This window comes from Elephas maximus, chromosome 8 (genome assembly GCF_024166365.1).
Source record: "Elephas maximus indicus isolate mEleMax1 chromosome 8, mEleMax1 primary haplotype, whole genome shotgun sequence".
NCBI lineage: Eukaryota > Metazoa > Chordata > Mammalia > Proboscidea > Elephantidae > Elephas > Elephas maximus.
The window spans coordinates 104,625,848-104,648,610 of NC_064826.1; the positions used below are offsets into that span (position 1 = coordinate 104,625,848).

Below are 22,763 nucleotides of genomic sequence, written 5' to 3' on the forward strand. Positions count from 1 at the left end.
CAGGATGAGAGAGACAGACAGGGACAGAGACAGCCAGAGGCACAGAGGACAGACCTACCATTGCACTTAGTATTTTTCAACACTGGAGTTAAAAGCTGATGCAATGTCACCAATCAGCTAGATGAGGGCAGGGGTGAAACCTAGGACTGATAAGCCATTTAATTTGTTAATTTTTGTCAAATATCAAGGTAAGGAAAGATACCTTTACAAAAATCACATCAGAACTAAAAGTGGCCAAGGTTTTTTTTGTTTGTTTTTTTTATTTCAAATTTCTTATCAATGCACTTATCTAATAAATGTTCTGCAAAATCACCCCTATGTTACTTAGGACTCAGCAGATTGTCAAAACCGACCTTTCTTCCGCTTCTTGCTTTTAATACACTTAATTGACTTGAATCACCAAATATGCAAAAATCTAGCTAACTTGTTATTTAGGATTGAAAAAGATGGCAAACAGGTTCCTGCAAATATTTTATGTTCTCGTGCATGAAGCTTGCTAGCAGCAGGGGTGGGGGTGTAAGAGTGGCAGAAAGAATGAATGACAGGCAGTCTTTGTTCCCCCAGGAGAGGTCTGCAATGAACTCAGCTTGCTAGGCAGCTATAGGAAATGGCATGTCTTTGTTTAGGTGAAAAAAAGTGGGTTCTGTTACCTAAGTGAGAGAGAGAGGGCCACGTCTGAAGAGTTGCAGGGAGCATGGATTTGGGCAGTCTTCATCTGATAAAACTAACCTGAAAGTGTCTACCCTTTGGGACAAATTTGGTTCAAGTTTAATTTTTCACAAACGTTTATTTTGAAAAATAAATGAAACGATGGCAGTAAATTTCTGTTTTCTTTGAAGCCCAGCTTAACATGAGTGGACGCATTGTACTCGAAGAAAAAAGTCTGTTACAGTCCAGTACCTCCCAGGCCCCAGCAACAGGTTTGACAGCAGCCTCTATAGAGTCAGTGGCTTCCGGTTCAATGAACGTGAATACCGCAGTCAATATCTGCTCCCCGGACGAGTACTGCTGAGCGTCACACAAAGAACGCAGGAATTTTATCCAAGAAGCTGGCGCTAACACTTTGAATGTGCACTATAATTAGGGCTTGCTTTCTCTCTCTGTAGCTGATGACCGAATTCAATATTTCAGTCATTAGAAATACTGCAGAACAGGAATAAGCACTATGGCCTTTGAGTACAAGCTATCTGATTGGTGTTCATTTCTCACCTGCAAAGTAAAGTGTGACTTGGTTGACCTAGACTTATGCTGTCAGCTCATTCCAATTAAAAAAGTTTAGGACCTAAAACTCACCCAGATTTTTTGTATCTGTACGGGAAACAATATGGAGGTAGTCTAACGTAGTTCTTAAAAATTAGGCAAGCTTTCTACTACCGGTGATCCCCCTGAAAGGGAACACAACAGAGAGTCCCTGACAGAGTAGGAGAAAAGTGGGGTGCAGAGCTCAAATTCTAGTAATACGACCAGACTTAATGGTCTGACTAAGACTGGAGAGAACTAGGAAGACATGGCCCCTGGACTTTCTGTTAGCCCAAAACTAAAACCATTCCCAAAGCCAACTCTTCAGAGGTTAGACTGATCTATATGACATGAAATGATACCCATGAATAGTGTGCTTCTCAGCTCAAGCAGATACATGAAAGTAAATGGGCAGCTTCTATCCAGAAGCGAGAGGAGAAGGCAAAAAGGGACAGGAGTTGGTTGAATGAACAAGGGAAATCCAGGGTAGAAAGGAGGAGTGTGCTGTCATATTACACGGAGAACAACTAGGGTCACGTAACAATGTGTGGATCAAGTTTTGTATGAGAAACTAACTTGAACCGTAAACTTTCACTTAAAGCACACACAAAAAAAAAAAAATAGGCAAGCTTTGTAATTCTCTCAGTTACTCGTGAGAAAAGTTATTTTCTATTTTGAACTGATACAATACGCAATGAAAAATGTTGGGAACAGCAGTAGGAAAGTCTGAAGTTAGAAAGTAGGATGATGCATGGTACTGGTTATAAAAAAGAAAGAAAAATAAAGCTGAGAAGGAGGGGCAAAGAGTGAGGTTGGAGAGATGGTGTTATTTTACATCATGGATTGACAAACTTTTTCTGTAAAGGGCCAGAGAGTAAATATTTAGGTTTTGTAAGCCATACTGTCTCTGTCACAGCCACTCAACTCTGACCTTGTTGAGCTAAAGCTGCCATAAAAAAAGAAAAAGAAGAAAAAAAAATCGTTGCTGTCAAGTTCATTCCAACTCGTGGTGACCACATGTGCATCAGAGTAGAACTATGCTTCACAGGGTCTTCAATGGTTAATTTTTTTCAGAAGTAGATCACCAAGCTTTTCTTACAAGGTGCCTCTGGGTGACTCAAACCTCCAATCTTTTGGTTAGCAGTCGATGCTGACCACCTTTAGACAATAGAAAACAAGTCTGGCTGTGTTCCAATAAAACTTTATTTACCAAAACAGGATGTAGACTAGACTTGGCCCAGGGGTGATGGTTCGCCAACCTCTGTTTAGGTGATTTTCGTGGAAGATCTCTCTGACAAGGATTTTCTGAGCAGCAAGGTCTATGAAGTGGGGAAGCAAGCAATGGGTATGGAAGGGAAGAAGGTTCCAGGCAGGTGCATAGTGAGATCTAGTCCAACATGGCTTAATTCTGTTTGTTATAATTCTATAATCACTGATACAGTTTTCCCAAGTGTGATTATTAAGTGTTGCTCAGTATTCTACCAAGTTCATGTATCACAATTTACTAAACCACTTCCTACGGCTGGATAGGTAAACTGTCTGGTTTTTGGTGTCATAAATTCTACAGCAGCAAACACTGATGTGCACCTAACTTTCTGGCTACAGGTAGAAGTTTCTTAAGTCAAAAATCCTGAGCATGGTTCTTTACGGCTCTCTCACACTCTGTCATATTTCTCCCCTTATGAATTCACAGAGAATGATGGAGCTTGGTGACACTGAAAACTTCCTATCAGGTACTGTTAGAATTATTTGTGCTCACCCAGAAGTATTTAACTAGAGTTGCAACATCTACAGTGTTCATTTTCACCAGCAAAGCATGGAATGCGGAGTCTAATGGTGGAGTTTAAATAATGGCACTACCCTTTCCCAGCTATATAACTTCTCTGTCAAGCTCTCCGTATCCTCAAATTAAGGTTAATCATATTAACTCCATCACAGCATTGTTCTAAGTATTTCACAAGAAAATTCATGTAAAGCCTTTAAAATTGTGCCTAACCCATCGTAAAACCAGTTGTCGTAGAGCCGCCTCCATTTCACGGGGACCTCGTGTGTGCCCGAGTGGAACTGTGTCCCACAGCATTTTCAATGGCTGATTTTTTGAAAGTAGATCACCAGGTCTTTCTTCCGAGGTATCTATGGGTGGACTGGGACCTCTTACTTTTCAGTTAGCAATTGGGCACATTACCCATTTGCCCCACCCAGGGACTCTATTCCATAGTAAATATTCAAAAAATATTAGTTACTGTCACAATTATATATTTTTTATGTGACTTGTCTATTCATTTCCCCCCCTTGTCTCTGAAATGTCTTTATTCTTCTTAGATCGTCCTTTTAAGGTCGCTGATTTTGTTAATTTTACTTCCATGTGAAGGGCCTGGGAAGCAGCAATAGATATACATTAAGTGGTATCTGGTCACATCAGGGAGCCTGGGGACCTCTAGACCCATGGACTGATTTAATATCAAGGAATCAATTTGGCAGTGGAGAGAATCTGGAATTTTAATAGGCACTTCTAATGTAATCTTAGCTCAAAATCGAGCTTTTGATTTGAGTCCTAAGTGTGCTAATTTTGTTGGCACGAGGTGACACACTCTAACAAAAGACAACAAAGAGAAACAATGGCAAAAGCAGTGGCCTAAGAAACAATGGCCCATAATTACGACTGAAAATAGTACTTACTGAGATGCTACTGTGTATACGGCAAGGGCTTGGCCTAGAAAATGCAAAGACATATACAGATGGTCTTTGCCCTCAAGAAAGATAATAACAATCTAGGATTTTGTTTTTGTTTTAAATAAATCCAATCTTTATTTGTATTTGGGCACTGGAAAATTACACATGAATTTAGTTATATTTTAATATACACATACATACATAAAAAAATTCACAAATCATAAAAATTTACGCTGACAAGAGTTGGATGACACTGGAATTTTATCAGATGCAGTAATAAGTCCATTTATGGCAAGCTCTGGATTATGTGGACTATCCCTGGAAATGGGGATGGTATTTCTAGTCAGAAAATTAGTGACAGTTATTAGTGACAGTTGTCCACATGGCGCTTTTTTTTCCCCCTCATATATTTGCAGTATCATCTCACTGCTTCCCAAATCTGCAAAGTGACCAGCATTTGGGTCCATATTTTCAACAATTAAAGCCCCTGATATAGTTTAGAACTTCAGCTAATCCTTTCACTGTAAAATTTTCTAACAACTTCTTCCTCCTCTCATTCTTTCTTTTTCAGCATTTCTTTCTTCTTCAAAATCCGTTAAGTCCTGATCTGTCAATTCCCCGTTTTGATCTATGAACCGTTCCACACTGGCCAATATCAGCGTCTAAATTCAGTGATCTTGCTGTATGGATGACTTTTCCAACGATTCCCTTCCATCATATTATCCTGATCCAACCTTGGAGCATGTTCACATAGCTCGGCAATTTTCTCCATATCCCCTGCACACATTTTTCCATAACTTCTTCCCAGGAAGATGTACTAACAATAAGATGTAAAAACAAACAAACACCAAAAAACAGATGGTAGTAAGTGTAGTTCATCGTAACTCAAATACATTATAAGCTGGGGACTGCCGGTACTACTAATTCTGGGCTTTAGAAAATGTGATTCGAATGTATTCTAGGGTTTTTTGTTTGGTTGGTTGGTTTTCGTGGGTTGCGGGGGGCATACACAGTGTTAGCTACAGTATTTAATGTAATCCGATACGTCATTACATTTTACCAGTCTCGATAATGTTTATGGTTGAGCACAAGCAGGAGGGAAAAAATGACTTTCCTTTGTTTATTTTAAATGATACTCTTAAAATAGCCTAATCTAGTGATGTCCTCAAATACAATTACTATGTTTTGTTCAATCTGTATTTTACTGAAGGCTTCTCTGGGAATGAAATAAAAGAAATCACTATGACTGTTTATGGGCCCAATTTTCTGTGGAGCCCTGGTGGTGCAGTGGTTAAGAGCCTTGGCTGCTAACCAAAAGGTCGGCATTTCAAATCCACCAGCCACTCCTTGGAAACCCTATGGGATGGTTCTACTCTGTTCTATAAGGTCACTATGAGTCAGAATCAACTCAACGGCAACGGGATTTTTTTTTGCGGGGGGGGGGGTCCGTTTTAAGTAAGTGTCTATATTGAAGGCTGCTTCTGAATAAATAATATATGCACTCCCAAAAAGCACAGTACCTAGCACAAGAAAGTTAATTTCAGGGAAGGAAGGAGGGAGAAAAACCAAGTATTAGCTGTAGTCATCTACCCGCTATTTCCTTCTCTAAGCTTTTACTATAATGGTATTTCTCTTCTTAGCATTTTCTCTCTCTGGGAGGAAATGTAGTCATTCATGTTCCAAACTTGTTGCTCATCTCCCCACACTCATCCCTAAAAAGTGGTCACGATCACGGGGGCAAAGCCCTTCTTATTTCCAGGGGTGGCATAAATGGCTAAGTGCTTGGCTACTAAGCCAAAGGTCAGGAGATCAAATCCATCCAGTAGCTCCACGGAAGAAAAAGATCTGGCAATATGCTCCTGTAAAGATCACAGCCTAGGAAAACCCTATGGGGGAGTTCTAGTCTGTCACACGGTACCAATATGAGTTGAAAATGACTCAACAGTTCCTAACAACAGTTACTTCACAACAAACATTAAGAATTCACCACGTACTGAGGGCTTTCCTGGAGGCACAAGGAGCTGGACTACTTTTAGTGGAAGAGACAGACAGCTCTTCTTACTCAGAGTGAATGAGGCCGACGTGGGACGAGTCACATTTATCCAAATAAAGAGAAAAAGGAGCTGCCGAGTAGAACGAAATATGAGTGCTCATTTCCCCGCAGAGACAATCAGTAAAGTAGATGGTCATGCCTCCAAGAGGCTGGCGTGGGACACAGTGCTCTTCACTTTCATGTATTAGGGCAAGCAAGGCTCTCGGGACAACTGGCAAAAAGATCTGAGGGGCGGAGTGTGTTTTAACGGATTAGTGACTAAGGGCCTTCTTAGGAAAATGAATTACATCACTCCATATGAAGCAAATGGGCAGTACGAAACACAATTCAGGTTGGTTCATAAATTAGAAAACCTTGGCTCAGAAAGGTTGTATATAAAAGACAATTTTTCCTAAGTGAAATCCCAGAATGAATGAAACCATATCAGAATTTAAAACTACTTTATAATTTGTAATTCTACGTAGAAACCATATCTACTTTTAAAAAGGAAGCATGCTTAAATGAGTTCTGACACACACACAAAAAAAAGATTACCAAAAGCACATGCTCGATATGCAGGAGAAAAAGTACTTTCTTCCTTAATATGGAAAGTAAAAAAAAAAAAAAAAATATGGTAAGTAGTCACTAGAAAATACAGATGTATTCTGTAACAAAGCAATGGTGGGGGAGAGGGGAGTGTCATAGTCCAACTGTCTAAGTTTCCAAGGGAAAATTCAAAAACAAGAAGCAACTTAACTTAGGGGACCATCATTCACTCCCAGAGAATACACTAAACATAAAAACAACCAAGAAGTAAAAAGATACACATAAAAATACCGCCTTAACTATGTGTATACGAATTGAGGCTCTGTCATTAACAACCCATATAATCTCAGTAATATAATAGAACGGACCACACTGATATTTTTTTTATAACATTTTGTACTTTTCGCTACATGGCTTAACTAAACAGAGAATCTGTGGTCACAGTAAATGATTTGAGAAAAAGAGACATGCATAGAGATGGAGACAGAAAGAGAGGGAGAGTGTGAGAAACTCGAATTTTCTATCAGGCATAAATCCTCGTGGACTCGGTAAAGACTACCTTTTAGAAAAAAAAAGGGAAACATCTTCACATTTAACGTTCTTTAATTTTCAAACTACTGGTATTAAATAAACAGTGCAGGAACAGTACATTTTACAGGACGACCTTTATGTGACAGCTCAGGGCAAGGCCATACCCTCATTCCTAGTCCGGCTTGTAAGTGCTAAACCTAAGTTCATGATTTCAATTTAAAAAAGGCAATTCTAATAAACTTTAATATTATTTCCAATATTATGTTTGAAACAATCTAAGTTTCTACCTTGTCTAACCAAAAACTGCAGATAACACCATGAAGATAAGTAAACTAAACACATCCTATTTAACAAATTGGTTTCTTTAATACACAGGGACGTATTTCCGTACATATTTATAAGGCTTGGTGGTTATTATTAGGCTGTAATTGCAGTTGTTCTAATACCTAATAAGCCATGGTTGGAAAAACAAAGGCAGGTTAATTTGTGATTTCCTCTACTCATTCAGAGGCAAATTAAGTGTCAAACAGCTAATACAGAACATATTTCATTTTATGAGATTTTAATTTAATTCTGCACCATATCGCTGATGCCTTAATATAGGGTGGTTTATCTAAAAAGAGGAGCAATTTATAAACTTCTTTCAACAGAATCTTTAATGATAGGATATGATGGTATAATTATCACAGCGCCTGCCCTCCTAGACAGAGATCTGTCAGCATTTCCATCACCAACACAAATCCATGTTTTTAAGAGACTTATATAGTTTAATTTTTAAAGTCAGCACCCGAGGAACAATTGTGTGTACAAAATAATAAGAATATCCCTGAATTTTTCTTTCTTATAATTAATATTTATTCTAAAAACTTAGTAAGCTCGCTTGAGCTCATTTTCTATCCATGAAATTAAAGACAATTATTTACCAAGCACTGTGGACCTCAAGTTCTAGATGAAGTCATTTTGCTTCCCCAGGTTACTGCTTTACCCCTCAGCAAAGATGTACTTTTAAGATTTCAGTAACCAAGTCATATTCTCCAGATTACCCTCAGCTTCCAAGATGATCACAGGCACCAATTTGGCAATACCTTAAAAGGTACAAAAGCAACCCAGAGGCCCATACGTGAGCTAGGCTAGAATTATAAACTCTCAGTATTTTTCATGTCACAGTTGCCTAAACGGTAACCCTCAGCATTCATTTGAAGTTCTGTGCTCACGTTCACATTTATCTATAGGCAAACTCTAACGAACCCAGAGAAAATACTTCAGTCTAGCTTATAAGACTCAGTTTTTGAAAATTTTCTATAATCTGATTTTTGAAAGAAGGAAGGTTAGAACTCAAAAATTCCACAGGAAGATCTGATTTAAATTACTTCATCGTACAGACTTGAGTCTGGGAGGAATTAGCCATTCATGTTCCAAGGAGACTCTAGTTCTTGCCTGCTCCAAATCATGGGAAAGATTCCCATTCGAGACCCATGTGGTCCCATCTGTACCATAAAACCTCTGTATAATGGGGTGAGTTACATGCCATGTTTCAGCCTTAATCTGGAATTTCCTTTCCTTTGTATACAGAGTTTTAAATTGGCCTCTGAGTTTTATGTGAGAGTATTTTTAGCAAAATACTTACTTGTGTTCCAGTAAAATGTCGAAGTCACAAGTTTCTGTCTTCTGTCTCTATAAATACCTACTTTTCCTTTAATTCTTATAGAAGTCTGTAGCACAGATTTATTACTTACCTCCAGGCAAATGTGCTCTGAAATTACAATTCGGTAATGGGAGATGGATCCAAAAAACTGTTGGTAAAATATTATATGTGTACTTGGGTATGTAGTCAGGATAGTTAATATCAATTAATTCTGTTCACAGAGGAGGACTTGTTTTAAAACAACTTCATTTTTCTTTGGCATATATATAATTACACAGCTGTAACTAATAGCCATGGAGATGCAATCTACCATCTAAATAACCAGCATTATTCTTCAAAGTATTATTCGTGCTTTTCTAACTTGACTGCCTCAGCATGAAGGGTGATTATTAGATATGACCAGAAGTATATATCAGGGCCCTTAGTGAGGGACAGCTCCACCTCGGCAGTGGCCCTGGTTTTCATAGTATATGACAGTTTTTTGGACAGGACAACAAAAGAATATCGTTTGAGTTTGCAAGTCTACAATTCTCCCCCTGCCACCAATCCAAGTAAGATAATATTGATTTCCACAGGATTTTCTTCTTGCTTTTCCAACGTACGTTATCACCACCATTCTTTCCTTCTTCTGTCTTTGTGTAAGCCATGTGCTCAACCACATTTGCCATTTTGTTGGGGTGACATTCCCATCAATCAAGTAATTGTTGTTGTACACACCACGGGGGCTATGAAAATTTGCCATAAAAATTTCATTACGATTTATTGTGATCCCTGAGATGGGATTTTCATGTACCAGAAATTTTAGCATGAAAAACTTCACATCTAATCTCCACCAAATACAGATCCTGAGTGGTGGCCTTCCATTAGGTCTCTGCTTTTTAATTCAGTAATTACAGCCCACAGAACACACATCAGTAAAGTACAGAAGACGTATTTGCCAGCCACCTAGTGTAAAGGGCATTCCTTGGGGAGCAGCAAGGATTTGCTTCCGTGAATCCAGAAACAGACAGGCTTGCTGAATTCCAAAAGTAAATATTATACTTCTATCACATCTTCAAAGCCCACCCAACTTGCCATTAAAAACAAGCAAACAAACAAATCTTGCAGTCAAAGTTGGCATTTGGTTCCATTTCATTGATGGGTAAAGTTTTAATACTTACACATGCAAGGGAGGAATAGGAGACGGGTCATAATGGTAACGCCCCTCATGATGTCTTGCATCAATTGGTACAGGTGGATGGAATGCAGGAAAAAGATGAGGAGGGTCTGAAAAACAAATACATTCCAACCTATATAAAATGAAGACTTTAAACACCATTGGATTCAAGAAACAACACTGTTATACTATCTCCACTACTTACATTGAGTCTAGTTTAAGGATTTGTGGAAGAAGTCTTTAAAGTTAATTGTGAGGCTACACGAAGCCCTGCAGAAGTATGACTAAGTTAATACCTCCACCTGAGAAAGGACAGCCTAGAAATGCAACTAAAACTCAGGCTGGAAAACAAGAAAAAGAACAACCACATATGTTCCCTGGCCTGGAAGAAAGGCTGGCCAGAGCGGAAGGGCTGACAAGAGGAGCCACAAAATCAAATGGAGCAATAATTACAAGACACTTATTTGAAGAATTAAAAACTGTCAAGTGACTTTTAGACAAAGACATTGGAATATAAATATCAGCTTCATTTCTCCCACATCCATGACACTTTTTAAGGGACAGTGTCCTTTGTATAGTTCCAGCTAGAAGAATCCAGGGCAGATGTATATACACACACACACACACACACTTTAAGTGCATGCTCCACGCCCTGGTGGCGCAGTGGTTAAGAGCTCAGCTGCTAACCAAAAGGTCAGCAGTTTGAATTCACCATCTGCTCCTTGGAAACCCTATGGTCCAGTTCTACTTTGTCCTATAGGATCACTATGAGTCAGAATCTACTTGAGGGCAATGAGTTTGTTTGTCTTGAAGTCCTAACACAACAGCATCAATTTATAGGTTGGCCAGAGAAACATGTGGCCTAAAAGAGATGAGCTGACCACTCAGACTCACAGAATGGAGGCTGAAAGCCAAACTCAAGGAATTCCTGGGCATGCAGACCCGGGTGCTGGATGCTGCATGGGGTCCTGCGTATGTGCACTTACTTAAAACAGCTTCTCTCTTCCATGTACTCAAAGTAACTTATACTGATTGTGTCTTCTGCACACAAAAATGTCTAACTGAAATCTAAAAATCAACTTTTTTTTTAAATAATAGTGATTCACTGTAAAACTTGAAGAGAGTTTTAACAGATTTTATAATTTGAAGCATGATGAAAACTTACAAATGATACTCGTTTTTTCCAAGCTCAAAAAGCAAAATAAAGGAGTCCAAAACCTGGAGCACTGATCCATGGCTAGGGGACTGATACTACAGCCAACATGCCAGGCTCGTGATTCAAACACTACCTTCCACGTGGTTCTTCTGGGAGCCTGGACACGCCCATCATGCCGCTATTACTCAAAACATTGCCAGGGGTTGATATTTACACAGAAGTTGCCTGAGAATGACTTCTAGCTTCTTTCTACAAGTCTGAAGATTTTGCCCTAACCTCGAGGGTTTGTTGTGGTTAGCTGGAGCTGAGTCAGCCCCCCGCTCATGGTGACCCCATGCACAATGAAACAAAAAGTCCTGTACCATCCCTACTGGGGATCAAACCATCGTGATCCATAGGATTTTCACTGGCTGATTTTCAAAAGTAGATTGCCAAGCCTTTCTTCCTAGTCCATCTTAGTTTGGATCTCCACTAAAATCTATTCAGCAACACACAAGTCTCCACTGATGGGCAGGTGGTAGCTGCTCATGAGGTGTACTGGCCAGGAATCGAACCTCGGTCTCCTGCATGGAAGGCAAGAATTCTATCACTGAACCACCAAACCAAGCCCCGAGGGTGGCAGGGTCTAAAGGCAATTCCAAACGAGGCACTGCAAACATATTTTGAGCAACCACTAGCAGTGGACACTGAACGGCTACAGGGGGCCCGGAGGCCGTGCCCTGGGCATCGCCAGGGGCACCAAGTACACAGACTAGAATGTGAATGGCATCCAGTGAGATCAGATCAAAATGCACCTCAACTGTGTATTTTCTGAGGTTGAAGGTGATGATTAATATGTTCGTGGGTGCTGGATTCAAGTGGTTTTAAACCTTCTCCCTACGCATTTCTCTGTTTTCTGAACTGTCTCCAACAAGCACCTTTTAGAATGTACACATTGCAAACTTTTTTTTTTTTTAATTATAATACTTTACTTCCTTCCCTTTGAACTTTGCCCTGGCTGCCTTTCTCGGAGGATCTAAGAGTACAGTTGTGGGGCGGGGGACGGGGGGGGGCACTATGGACACAGCATTTGAGAAGCCGTGTGGTCCACCAGGGCGGGGTACCCAAAGTCGAAATTCGAACAGTTGACTACCACACCTAGAGCCCAGAAAACCTGTGTGACTAGAAGAGGACTACTGTACTAAAAAAGTGCATCGCTCACTGTATTTGTGCATACTGTAAGAGAAGAATCAAGTTCCCAAATATAACTCACCATAGTGGGAGGTTAGGGGGGTAGAGAGTAAAGGAAAGAATCCTCTTGGTATTGTCATACCACTGTCACTGTGACAACATAACACACAGCAATGCTGAGAGCTCAGCAGGTCAGGGATCCATTACCCACCTGATCATTTCTCACACTTTATATGTTTTATAAAGTCCATATACAAACATCAATTGCATTTCAAGTGCCCCACTTAGGACTTGGCATGAGACAGTGTGGACATTAATGCTTCTGCAATGCAAATCACCTCATGACATACAGTTTGCTACGTTTGTTTCAAAGTTTATATTGAAAGCTTATTTAACAACGTTGGCAAATGCAGCGTCCTGCATAACCCAGTAATCCCAACAATTAAAAGTCACCTCCTAAAGAGCCTATTTTATTTAACCTTATTTGATAAAAATTATTCTAAACTATATGTTCTTAAAACAAACATGAAATCGAGTGGAAAATCTTTTTCACTAGTCTGCAAGCCTGACACATACTCAGTGGCCATCTCCCAACTGTAAATTTGAAACAACCCTAAGTGGATTAAAATCAAAGCTGGGGTAAGGTTAATGGCCCACAAATACAAGGTTGGCATCTCTTTCCACTTTTATCGACTGTCCCTATCGGAAGTGTTCAGCAGACACCATCCACTCCTGCAGACTCCCTGCTTACCATGTGTCATCTGCTCTTGCTCTTGGGCATGGAGAAATAAATTTACTAGACCTGTGTGTAAATTAAGCATTCATAAAGTCTGACCCAACTCCTAAAGGCTTTTCCCACACACCATTTTATATGGCCCTTTTGAGGGACTCTGTGACAACTTTTTTTTTTTTTTAATTGTTTTCTTCTTGGCGCTGGGCTGTGTTCTGCATGATTAAATTCTCTCTGCCAGAAAGTGGGTGTTAACTGTATCTGATTTTCTCTATGTGGGTGCAACTATGAAGTATGACTAAGTACAAAATCCACGTGTTTCATAAACAGAGAGCTCAAAATGTGTGAATTTATTCTACATTTAACTCATGCCTTATTTATGGGGGAAATAACAAGCCATTATCTTTTATTTGTGTCTTTATAATGAAGTTGCACTGATTATGTGTACAGAAAAAAGACTAACCAGTAAAAACGCAACATTATCACTGACACTGAAAAGCCATTGCCACCTTTTTACTTTCCAGAAATTATTCTGACAGGATTTTCATATTTCTCTTCCTTCTCTCTCACTCTCCGTCCCCCCTTTTCTTTCAGAATGGAAGACAAAATGACCAAGCTCTGTGAATACCTTGGGGAGGACAATATAAAATGTAATTACTGGGGCGTTTGGTAATCATTTCTTAAAACCTTTGAAGCTATAGATGTTTTGGGAGCTTCAAAGTTAATGCTGACTAAAAGTACTGATACTTTCAGTAACATTTTTTTGTACAAAGTATTTATTTTTGTCCCCCAGAAGGGCTGTAGTATGGAATTGGGTTTCAATAAAGAACTGAAAATTAATGGATATGATGTGATTTCACCAAAGACATCTGGTTTTAGTTTTAAGTGTTTTACTGTCTCTACTTGTTTCCCTCTTGATTTAGTTTAAAATAACTTTTCCTGGACTGCTGAGGTCTGTATGACCAACTATACCTCGTGTCAGTTATTGGTGGAATCACACCTTTGAAACCACTTTCAGGGAAAAAGCAATGAAACACCCCTCTTCCAATTTAGGACAGGGTTGGTCACGTCTTAGGGTATAAATGAAGACTAAAAAGTAGTATGGGCATGTCCTTTAACACACGTGGCATCACATGACATTAATCCTAACATGTTTCTCCAAAAAAAAAAAAAAAGTCCCCCTGAACCCTCCAACACTGAGTGCTTCCCTGCCACCCTGGTCTGCTGTTTCAATGTGGAAGATCAGGAGCACATTCCATCACGGTCCCAGGAAGCTGTCCAAAAGAACCCACATGACAAGAACAGCCCCAGTCGCCAGCAGCCACCATAATTATCCACCTCACGGCTTATTATTTACACATGAGCAGCGCAGCTGTGGCGCATCATAACTCAAGTGTATGGGTAATAAGTTACCGCACCGCAGCCATCTCCTGTTCTGGCCCTTGACAAAATACCACATGATGACTTTTCCAAAGTCAGGCTAAAACTGCTGAAGCAGAAGGAAGTGCCACTAAACCTAGCTACCTCCTATTTATCATACAATTTCCTGACGGATGGTTCCACAAACCAGCTGCTAAGTGCTGTGTACTCTACTGTCAGCAAACTAACGGGCTAAATGGAAGACAGGGAGAATAATGTGCACAACTGGTGGAATCAATTTTACTGAGGGAATTAAAATTCTACCAGGTAGGGTGAGTCGGAGGAGCAGTGGTAAGCAGTCAAGTGTACCTGCTTACGGTTGCAAAGGTGATTTATTACAGACGTGCAAGAGGTTTGACTATTGTACCAAATTCCTCTTAAAAAAAAAAAAAGTGAGATTTAGAGAGGGTGTAATATCTAAGGCTGGAGCAGAACAGTCCTTAAACCAACCCTATAAATATGTAATTGGCTTGACACATGTTTAAGTTGAAATGCAGAGTAAAAATATTTGTGCTGGGTATAGTTGTCAGTATTCAATTTCCATGCTGAGCCCTACGGGTCTCATTAGCAATGATAGGCATTGATTTTTAGATCCCTTATAATTTTTTTTTTTTTTTCACAACAGCCTGGGTTGACCATAAAACCTGCAGCCAGAGAATAACCAAGAAAGACACTTGGAGACTTATTTATCATCAGTTGCATCCTTCTTCCAAGAAATAGTTTTTAGTATCCTCAGGCTGCAAGATCTCTTGGATGTCATCCTGGGAAACTGTCTTTTAAGGTTTAAAATTTACATACAAGAATTGTAGATTAAAAAAGAGAGATCAAAATGGTCTCCATGAGTGCCCTGGAGGAGTAATTTACCAAATGACGATTGAGTGAGTAGCCTCGAAGTGCCCAGGAAACAGCACAAGAGGGATCCAAGAGAGTAAACCACCAAGCCCAAATGTTCTCATGGCTGGTTTACATTCTGAGGTCAATTGAATATTGACTTGGCCTTTACTCTAGAACAGAAGTAGAGTTGCTTTTCCTGTCAGATGGGTCTGCCATGCCCATGGGCATGTCCAGTCCCCACCTCAAGCTCACTAAATCACCTGTCATCAGTAGAAACATCCTGAGGCAACATCCACTATGTTAAAACCCAAACAATTATCCGGCATCTAGAAAATGAGAGGTCTCCAGTGGAAGTGCAGAGAAGGGAGAGGTAGAGAGCAGAGGAGGAAGGGACCCCACTGCCCAGGAACTCACTCCAAGGAGATGGTGGAGGCAGCCTCACCTCACCTGTGGCACCTGCAATCCTCACCACGGCACCTGCAGGACACTCCCCAGGGCTCAGTAGCCTAAGGTAGACACTACCATTTGGACTGACTCCAAGACCCAGACTGACTCAGACCCTTGTTATTCCAGCCTATAGACAACATGGCTCCAGGATGGAGCTCTTCTGGCTCCTCTGGCAACATCCCAGGATGTCTACAGCATCAAGTCTAGAGCAAGGCGGTCTGTGGCTTCCGTGGTTTGCCACGAGAGGCATCTATGGAGTGCCCCCCACCACAGGAACCAGCTGTGGGCTTGCTGGGCATCCCCTGGGCATCCCCCCACAGAGCACCACAATGAATATTAGGAATCTCCTTTTTTGTCTTATCTGCATGTTGTGTGGCATTGGAAATGTCTCCAGAGTCATTAGTAAGGATCACTGACCCTCCATAACATGATGCATGTGTTAAAGACAGTGCAGTTCTTATATACTCTGGGAATCTTGTAGGTAACCTGCTTAAGAAAATTACTTATTACTTTCTCACTTGATTCTGCGGCAAGAGCCTGAACTTGGAGACTGTATGCTATGGCCAAACCCAGTTCTGTTGAATTGATTCCGACTTATAGCGACCCTACAGGACAGAGTAGAACTGCCCCATAGTTTCCAAGGAGCACCTAGCAGATTCATACTGCCAACCCTCTAGTTAGCAGCTGTAGCACTTAACCACTACACCGGCAGCTTTTCCTATGGCAGGGGTTAGCAAACTACCACCTGCAGGGCAGGTTTTTTTGTAAATAAAGTTTAATTAAAACACAGCCACACTCAACTGTTTGTGGCTGCTTTTGTACCACAAAGGCAAAAGACAGAGAATGCATGGTCCACAAAGCCTAAAATAGTAACTATCTAGTTAAAAGCTTGGCTGCTAACAGAAAGGTCGGCAGTTCTAATCCACCAGCCACTCCTTGGAAACCCTATGGGGCAGCTCTACTTTGTCTTATAGGGCCGCTATGAGTCAGAACTGATTGAACAGCAACAGGTCTGTTTTTTATTTTTTTTCTGCGGGGGAGGGGAGGCAGGAGGTTGATCCTTTACAGAAAATGTTTGTGGACCACAGGGCTAGAGTATTATAATTTTCAAAAGTTTTTACAACCCAGAAAAACTACAGAGATTTTTTTTTTCTACATGAAGATATATATGTATATATTTTTTATATATATATATACGTATATATTTGAGTGCTAACACTACATACGTAAAATATTGATATGACAACTCTTCTTAAAAATGCTCGTTTGACTTAAAAATATCTTAATACTAAACGTGCCCTTTCTAGTAATTTTTCTGAAAAGAGATTCATCCTCTGATTTTAATAAAAGCTATATGAAGTAAGTAACGGCAATAATCACTTACCTTCACAAATTTAAGTTACGTTATACGTTAAATAAGACATAAGCCAAATTACAAGGAAAGGTTTATCCTGACATTCCTGACTTTTCTCACATAAATTTTTGTGGACATTCGTCGTTCCTCAAACAGCACGCTTTCTATCATTTCTTCTGTGTAATTGTGTAGCCCATTAAATTAATTTAACTAATATTTTGAACCTAAATGTCACCTAGCACCATACTGTGATCCTATCACAATTTGTTCTTTTTACAACAGTTCGATCCATGCCACACTCTAAAAAAAAAAAAAAAAAAAACTTAAGTATAGCTTCCCACAAGAAAATGATAAATGGCCCTCTGCAATTGGATTGATAAAAAGAAATCCCTGCCTTTACTACCTCAAATGTGTCCTGAAGTGAAATAACAATTGATCCTTCCCTTTCTGGTACCTTCTAACTTCTTCTGTCTGCAAGTCCTTGCACGTTTCCAGTTAAATATCATATCCATAGGATTCCCAATGGTGGAAAGAGAACCACAATTACCTGCGGGCCAACCAATCAAATCCTTCCACCCAGTGTCTCTGGACTGTGTGTTGCCTATGAACCATATGGCTGCTAGCCAAAAGGTCGGCAGTTCAAATCCACCAGCTGCTCCTTGGAAACTCTAAGGGGCAGTTAGTTCTACTCTGTCCTACAGGGTTGCTATGAGCTGGAATCAACTCGATGGCAACCGGTTTATATACACATCCACGAAATTTGGTTACTAAACTGTGAGAGAATAAATTTCTGTTTGTTTAAGCCAACCATTTGCAGTATTTCTGTTACAGCAGCACTAGGTGACCAAGACACTACCTAACTGGGCAAAATGAGGGGAGAGCAAAGGTGGGGGCTCCCTGACTTCTCCCTGGAATCCTCCCTGTAAAGGTTTCCACCTGCTCCCCTTGCTCAGAACACACATGGGGCCTACCTCCAGAAGGTGCTTTATCGCCTGAGCTAAATCTCAGTGCTCTTTCATCCTCTAGCCCAACAGAGGACACCTACTTTCTGCTATGCTGCTAGTAACTACATGTACGTCTGAAAAGTCAGGTGGCTCCGCGCACCCACCCCGCCACCCTGAAGACAAAGCAGACAATGGTGGGCACTCAGCAACATCCCCACGCTGGGACTTTTCCAAAACTTTGAAAAGTCCCTTCCCACCAAGGAAATGTTGGATGCTCCATTGAATTCAGGAGACTTGAGCAGGCTGCTCACACCCATATGGAAAAAAGCTCTTTGACACAAAAGGTTGAAGGTCAAAAGTTTAAAAGCTCAAGACAGAAATGACAGGGGCCCCTTCACCCCCCACTTCATTTTTTTTTTTTTTGTCAGTAACATCAAAGGCCCTGGCCTGTTCTTAATACTATGACTGTCACGCCTTTGGCATCCATTGACATTCCAGCATGTTTATTGCACACTGGGCGCATGAATAGGCTCCACTTTCTTGTCCCTTAAACTCTGAATGCTCACTGTCTAAGAAGCATCCTGGCTTGCAGGAACACACAAAGCTTTTAAGCAAAGAGTTTATTTTAAGTGGTTCTTTCACCAGGATTGTAAAATAATAAAGCAAACACAGCGGTCCACTTCCAAGGATGAGCAAGGAAATCAGGGAAAAGCAGGAGAATTCCCCATTGCTTGGGGAAAAAAGCCCCTCCACATTTCTTGGCTGGCAAGAATGCAAGTACCCACACTTTCCCCCATTTTTCTCTTGTTATTTTTCCTTTCCTTGCAATCCTACATTACCTACAGGCGCAGCTGTTACGCATACCTGGAAAGACACCAGCTATGTGAGCATGTAACAAACAGCGTTATTGGAGGGGTCCTGAAAGAGCTTTCTGCTTACAAATGGTGCTCTATCAGCCAGCTAGGGCATTCACTCACACCTGCGGCGATGGAAACTCTCAGTGCCTGAGACTTCCCCTTAGACCAATAATAAACTTCAGCTTATCAAATTATTCAATTGTTAGCATGGACCCAGGAAAATGAAAACCAAAGAAAGAAAATTAACAACCATTTGAATTCATTGTAATACCACACCTACACTATCACTCCACCTTGTTTGGACTATAAGGACTATCTGCTGTGCCACCTGACAGCCCTCTGATGATAGAGTTCCCTTGGCTTATGTGACCACCTCCCTCCAGAAGAAACACTTTCTCCAGCCCGTGGTCCAGCCTCCTGCCACCCCATATGCATCCTGGAAGTGCGGATAAGAAGCCCGCACAGTCTCCTGCATTGGCTCAGAGCTACCCTAAGCTCTGCTCCCCAAGGTACAGGTCTCCAGCTTCGCCTCATCGTGAGTGACTACTCTTCCTCTCTGTCTCATCCGAACTCATAGCCTAATTCCTTTTGCAGTGCAGAATAAATTTCACAACATGTATCATCGGCCACTCCCTAAGACACCTGCTGCCAAGGTAAATGCCCTGGGATGTTTAAACTACTCTGCAGGCAAGAGGCAACTAGTTCTGGACTCCAGTTCTGGTGCAACCTGGCATGCTACAGGGGACAGAGGACATTCGCTTCCCATGCCACCACCCCCCAAGTATCCAAGAGGAAGTCAAACTGTCAGTGGCAACAAAGCTTCTAGTCTACTCAGCTGGGCCGAGAACACTCTTCCTGAAGAAGCCATGGCTCTGAAACTGTTCTTAACAGGAGAGGGGCTTTTGCTTGTCCACTGCCTGTGCTTTCCGTATGGTCTTGAGCCCTCCTGCCCACCAGCCCTACTGCTGCCAGGACCACCTATGCTCTACCCATTCCCATGCAAACTCCATGTCTCTGCAGGGATCCTCAACAAGCATACTGCCTCAGAAGGTGGCCTAGCTGACCGCTTTCCTGAGACCCTCCGTGACCTACACCAGAGTCCTACAGCTTCTCCCCTCCTGGAAAAGCCCCAGGCTCTTCATACATAAGAACAGGGAGGTCTACATGGTGCCATGTGCTCTTCATCTGGGGTCTCTCCTCCCTCTCCCCAAAAAGCCCCTCGGTTTCCAAACCAACTCCATGGGGTCACAAACTAGACTTGGTGGGTGTCTAACCTCTGCGATATCCACGTGTTCCTACAGGCCCGAGGACAGAGAACATGTGTGGTGTCCGTACCCATACTGGGGTCCATACCTTGGCCCTAAAGTCTACAGCCTCAATACACAGACAGGTGTCTACCCTGGCCAAGAGGGGACACACCGTCACAATGATGACCCCATCATCCATTCTCTCAATGAGCTTCCCTGTGTCAGACACATTTCTAGGAAGCGAGGCTGTCTCTCGTACTTCTTTGCTGTTACTCTTACCACAGTGCTAACAAAGACTTGTTGAGCAGCAATAGTATGAGGTCCTCACTACATTTGTAACAACCAAACCAAAAAACCAAGCCCACTGCCGCTGAGTTGATTCCGACTCATGGTGACCCCAAGTGTTACAGACTAGAACTGCTCAGTAGGGTCTTCTTGGCTGTAATCTTTATGGTAGCAGTTCGCCAGGCCTTTTTTCCATAGTTCTGCTGGTTGGGCTTGAACTGCCAACCTAATTTAGGTTAGTAGTTGAGCTCAAACTATTCAATTCATGCCATCTATGGTCCCTTTTAAAGCAAAGCATGGGTTTATTAACTGATACTTTCAACAGACCAAATTGATAAGGACAACTGGACACCATGGCACCATTTGCACAAAATTTTATCACCTTCTCAGTATAAAATCTTAGAATAGCATCCTGCCCACTCAGTTTCCCCTTCTCCAAAACCAGGACAATGTCAAACATTCTGCACCTACTGCAGGTGCGTGCTGCAGCCATTAGACAACATCTTCCAGGTACACCTCTCCCACAGCAAGGCACTGATTCTCCTTTCCATCAATGGTAATTGAAAATGCCATGATTTATAGATTTATATATATTTGTAGATTTATATATAAACAAATGAAAATAACAACCATGATAACAATAATATAGACTTTTTTTTTTTTTATCCATAAAATAAGATTCACCCCGCCAACACACTTGGCTGCTAACTAAAAGGCTGGAGATTTGAGTCTACCCAGTGGTGTGAACTACTTTGGAAAAATCAGAAAACCCTATGAGCACTGTTCTACTCTGAAACACATGGGGTCGCCATAAGTTGGAACGGACTCCATGGCAACTGGTTCTGTTTAGCCCACAAATTGTGCTAAGGGGTCAAGTAGCATAGGCGACAATGTGTTGTAAAAACAGTATGGGGCTAAACTCCTCCAACCCCACAAGGCGGAAGGAGAACCAAGATCAACAGGGCAAGGCTGATGTCCAGGAGGTGGAGGCCAGACAAGCCTCCTCTCTCCACCATCTTTATTAATTCTGACACCAACCGTCCCTCCCACAGCACTCCCACTCTACTTCTCTGCTGGGTTCGATAATTCATTGTAACAGCCACACAGAACTCACAGACCTTATTCACAATTATGGGGTTCATTAGGGAAGTAACAGTTACAGTTCAGGCTCAGGAAAGCAGTTCTTCCATCAGGACAGCCTCTTCCCAACCTTGCTCGCAGGCATGCCTCTCCCTGGCCCTAGGCCTCTCCCCAAAGGCACTCAGCTTTCTCTCTCTGTGGGCCAGGAAGCCCAATGCACTGTCTCCTGCTGCCGGATCTCTCCTGTCACTGCTTCTAACCATCTTCAGCGATATAGCTCTCTCTCTCTGTCTCCTGCTTCCAGGGGCTTCTGAGAGCAGGGATCCCTGTCCAAAGGACGCGCTCTCCACTCCTGGTTATCCTTCCTTGGTGGTGGTATGCCTCTCTGCTCTGGATTTGGCTCTCTTTTAAGGCAAAACTGACCAATCCCCTTGGATTACCCTATCGCACAGTCTCGCCCAATCACCTGGCTGGGAGTTACAAGACCATGGCTAGAAATGCCACACAAAAGTAATCTATCACACCACACAGTGGTTCATACACTCAGCAGTACTCACATTAAGATGCTATTGTTATCTTCTAATCCCTTCCCCTCAAATCAGACATCCAAGTTTACAACGATAGTCAACATCTTCACTTGGGTATATTTTCAGCTTTGTAACTAATCTGATTGCTCAACCCACATTTTCCCCTTGCTCTCCAGCCTTCACTGAAGGGTTCTCTGTATCTCTGTCACTAAGTAAATTCTGCAGCAAAGACCTCTGTTCCCTGAATTTCAGGATCACCATCCACTGTCCTCAGCTCAACTCTGGGGAGGAAATAAAATTACAGCCACAGATACACTTGCTATGTGGTAAGGACAATCCTAAATATTTTTCATATATTTTCTGATTTTGTACCACATGACAACTCAGTGAGGTAGGTATTAATATTCCTATTTTGCAAATGAAAAATGAGGGCACAGGCAAAGACAAAGTCACTCAGGAACTGACAAAGCTCGGCCTCAGACACAGATATCCCTCACTGCAGGAAGCTGCTGCCAGGGTCGGTCGGCTGGCTTCAGGACCTGGGACCTATACTCAGAAGGGCCCCATGCTTGGCTTAATGCTCTGCGGTTGCAGTCTTGAAACTCTTAATAATTTTACAACAAGGAGCCCTGAATTTTCACTCTGCACTGGTTCCCATGAATGACAGCACTGCCATACCTCTCCTTCCTGGTAGTCCTACTTCCAGCTGTCCTGCTTTACCTTGGCCAACAACAAATGCTAGAAGCAGCTAAAAGGCTTCCCACTGATGCACCCATTTATCATTCACACTTGATCCGGATCCGGAGGCAGGAATGGGGCAGCCTACCACCTGAGGGGCAGGAAGGCTGGTAGAATATTCTTGCTCTCCTTGTAGAGACAGCAGCTAGCAAC

The 22,763-nt window shown here is 41.7% G+C and overlaps 1 protein-coding gene across 3 annotated transcripts in view; it reads right to left on the reverse strand.

Moving 5' to 3' along the window:
• GLI3 (GLI family zinc finger 3) overlaps positions 1-22,763 on the reverse strand; it is a 346,018-nt gene that overhangs the window by 126,522 nt on the left and 196,733 nt on the right. For all 3 annotated transcript variants that reach the window (XM_049893966.1, XM_049893964.1, XM_049893965.1), the window contains one exon: positions 9,827-9,932. In XM_049893966.1, the coding sequence (XP_049749923.1) occupies positions 9,827-9,932 (106 nt within the window). The remainder of the gene's footprint in view (positions 1-9,826; positions 9,933-22,763) is intronic.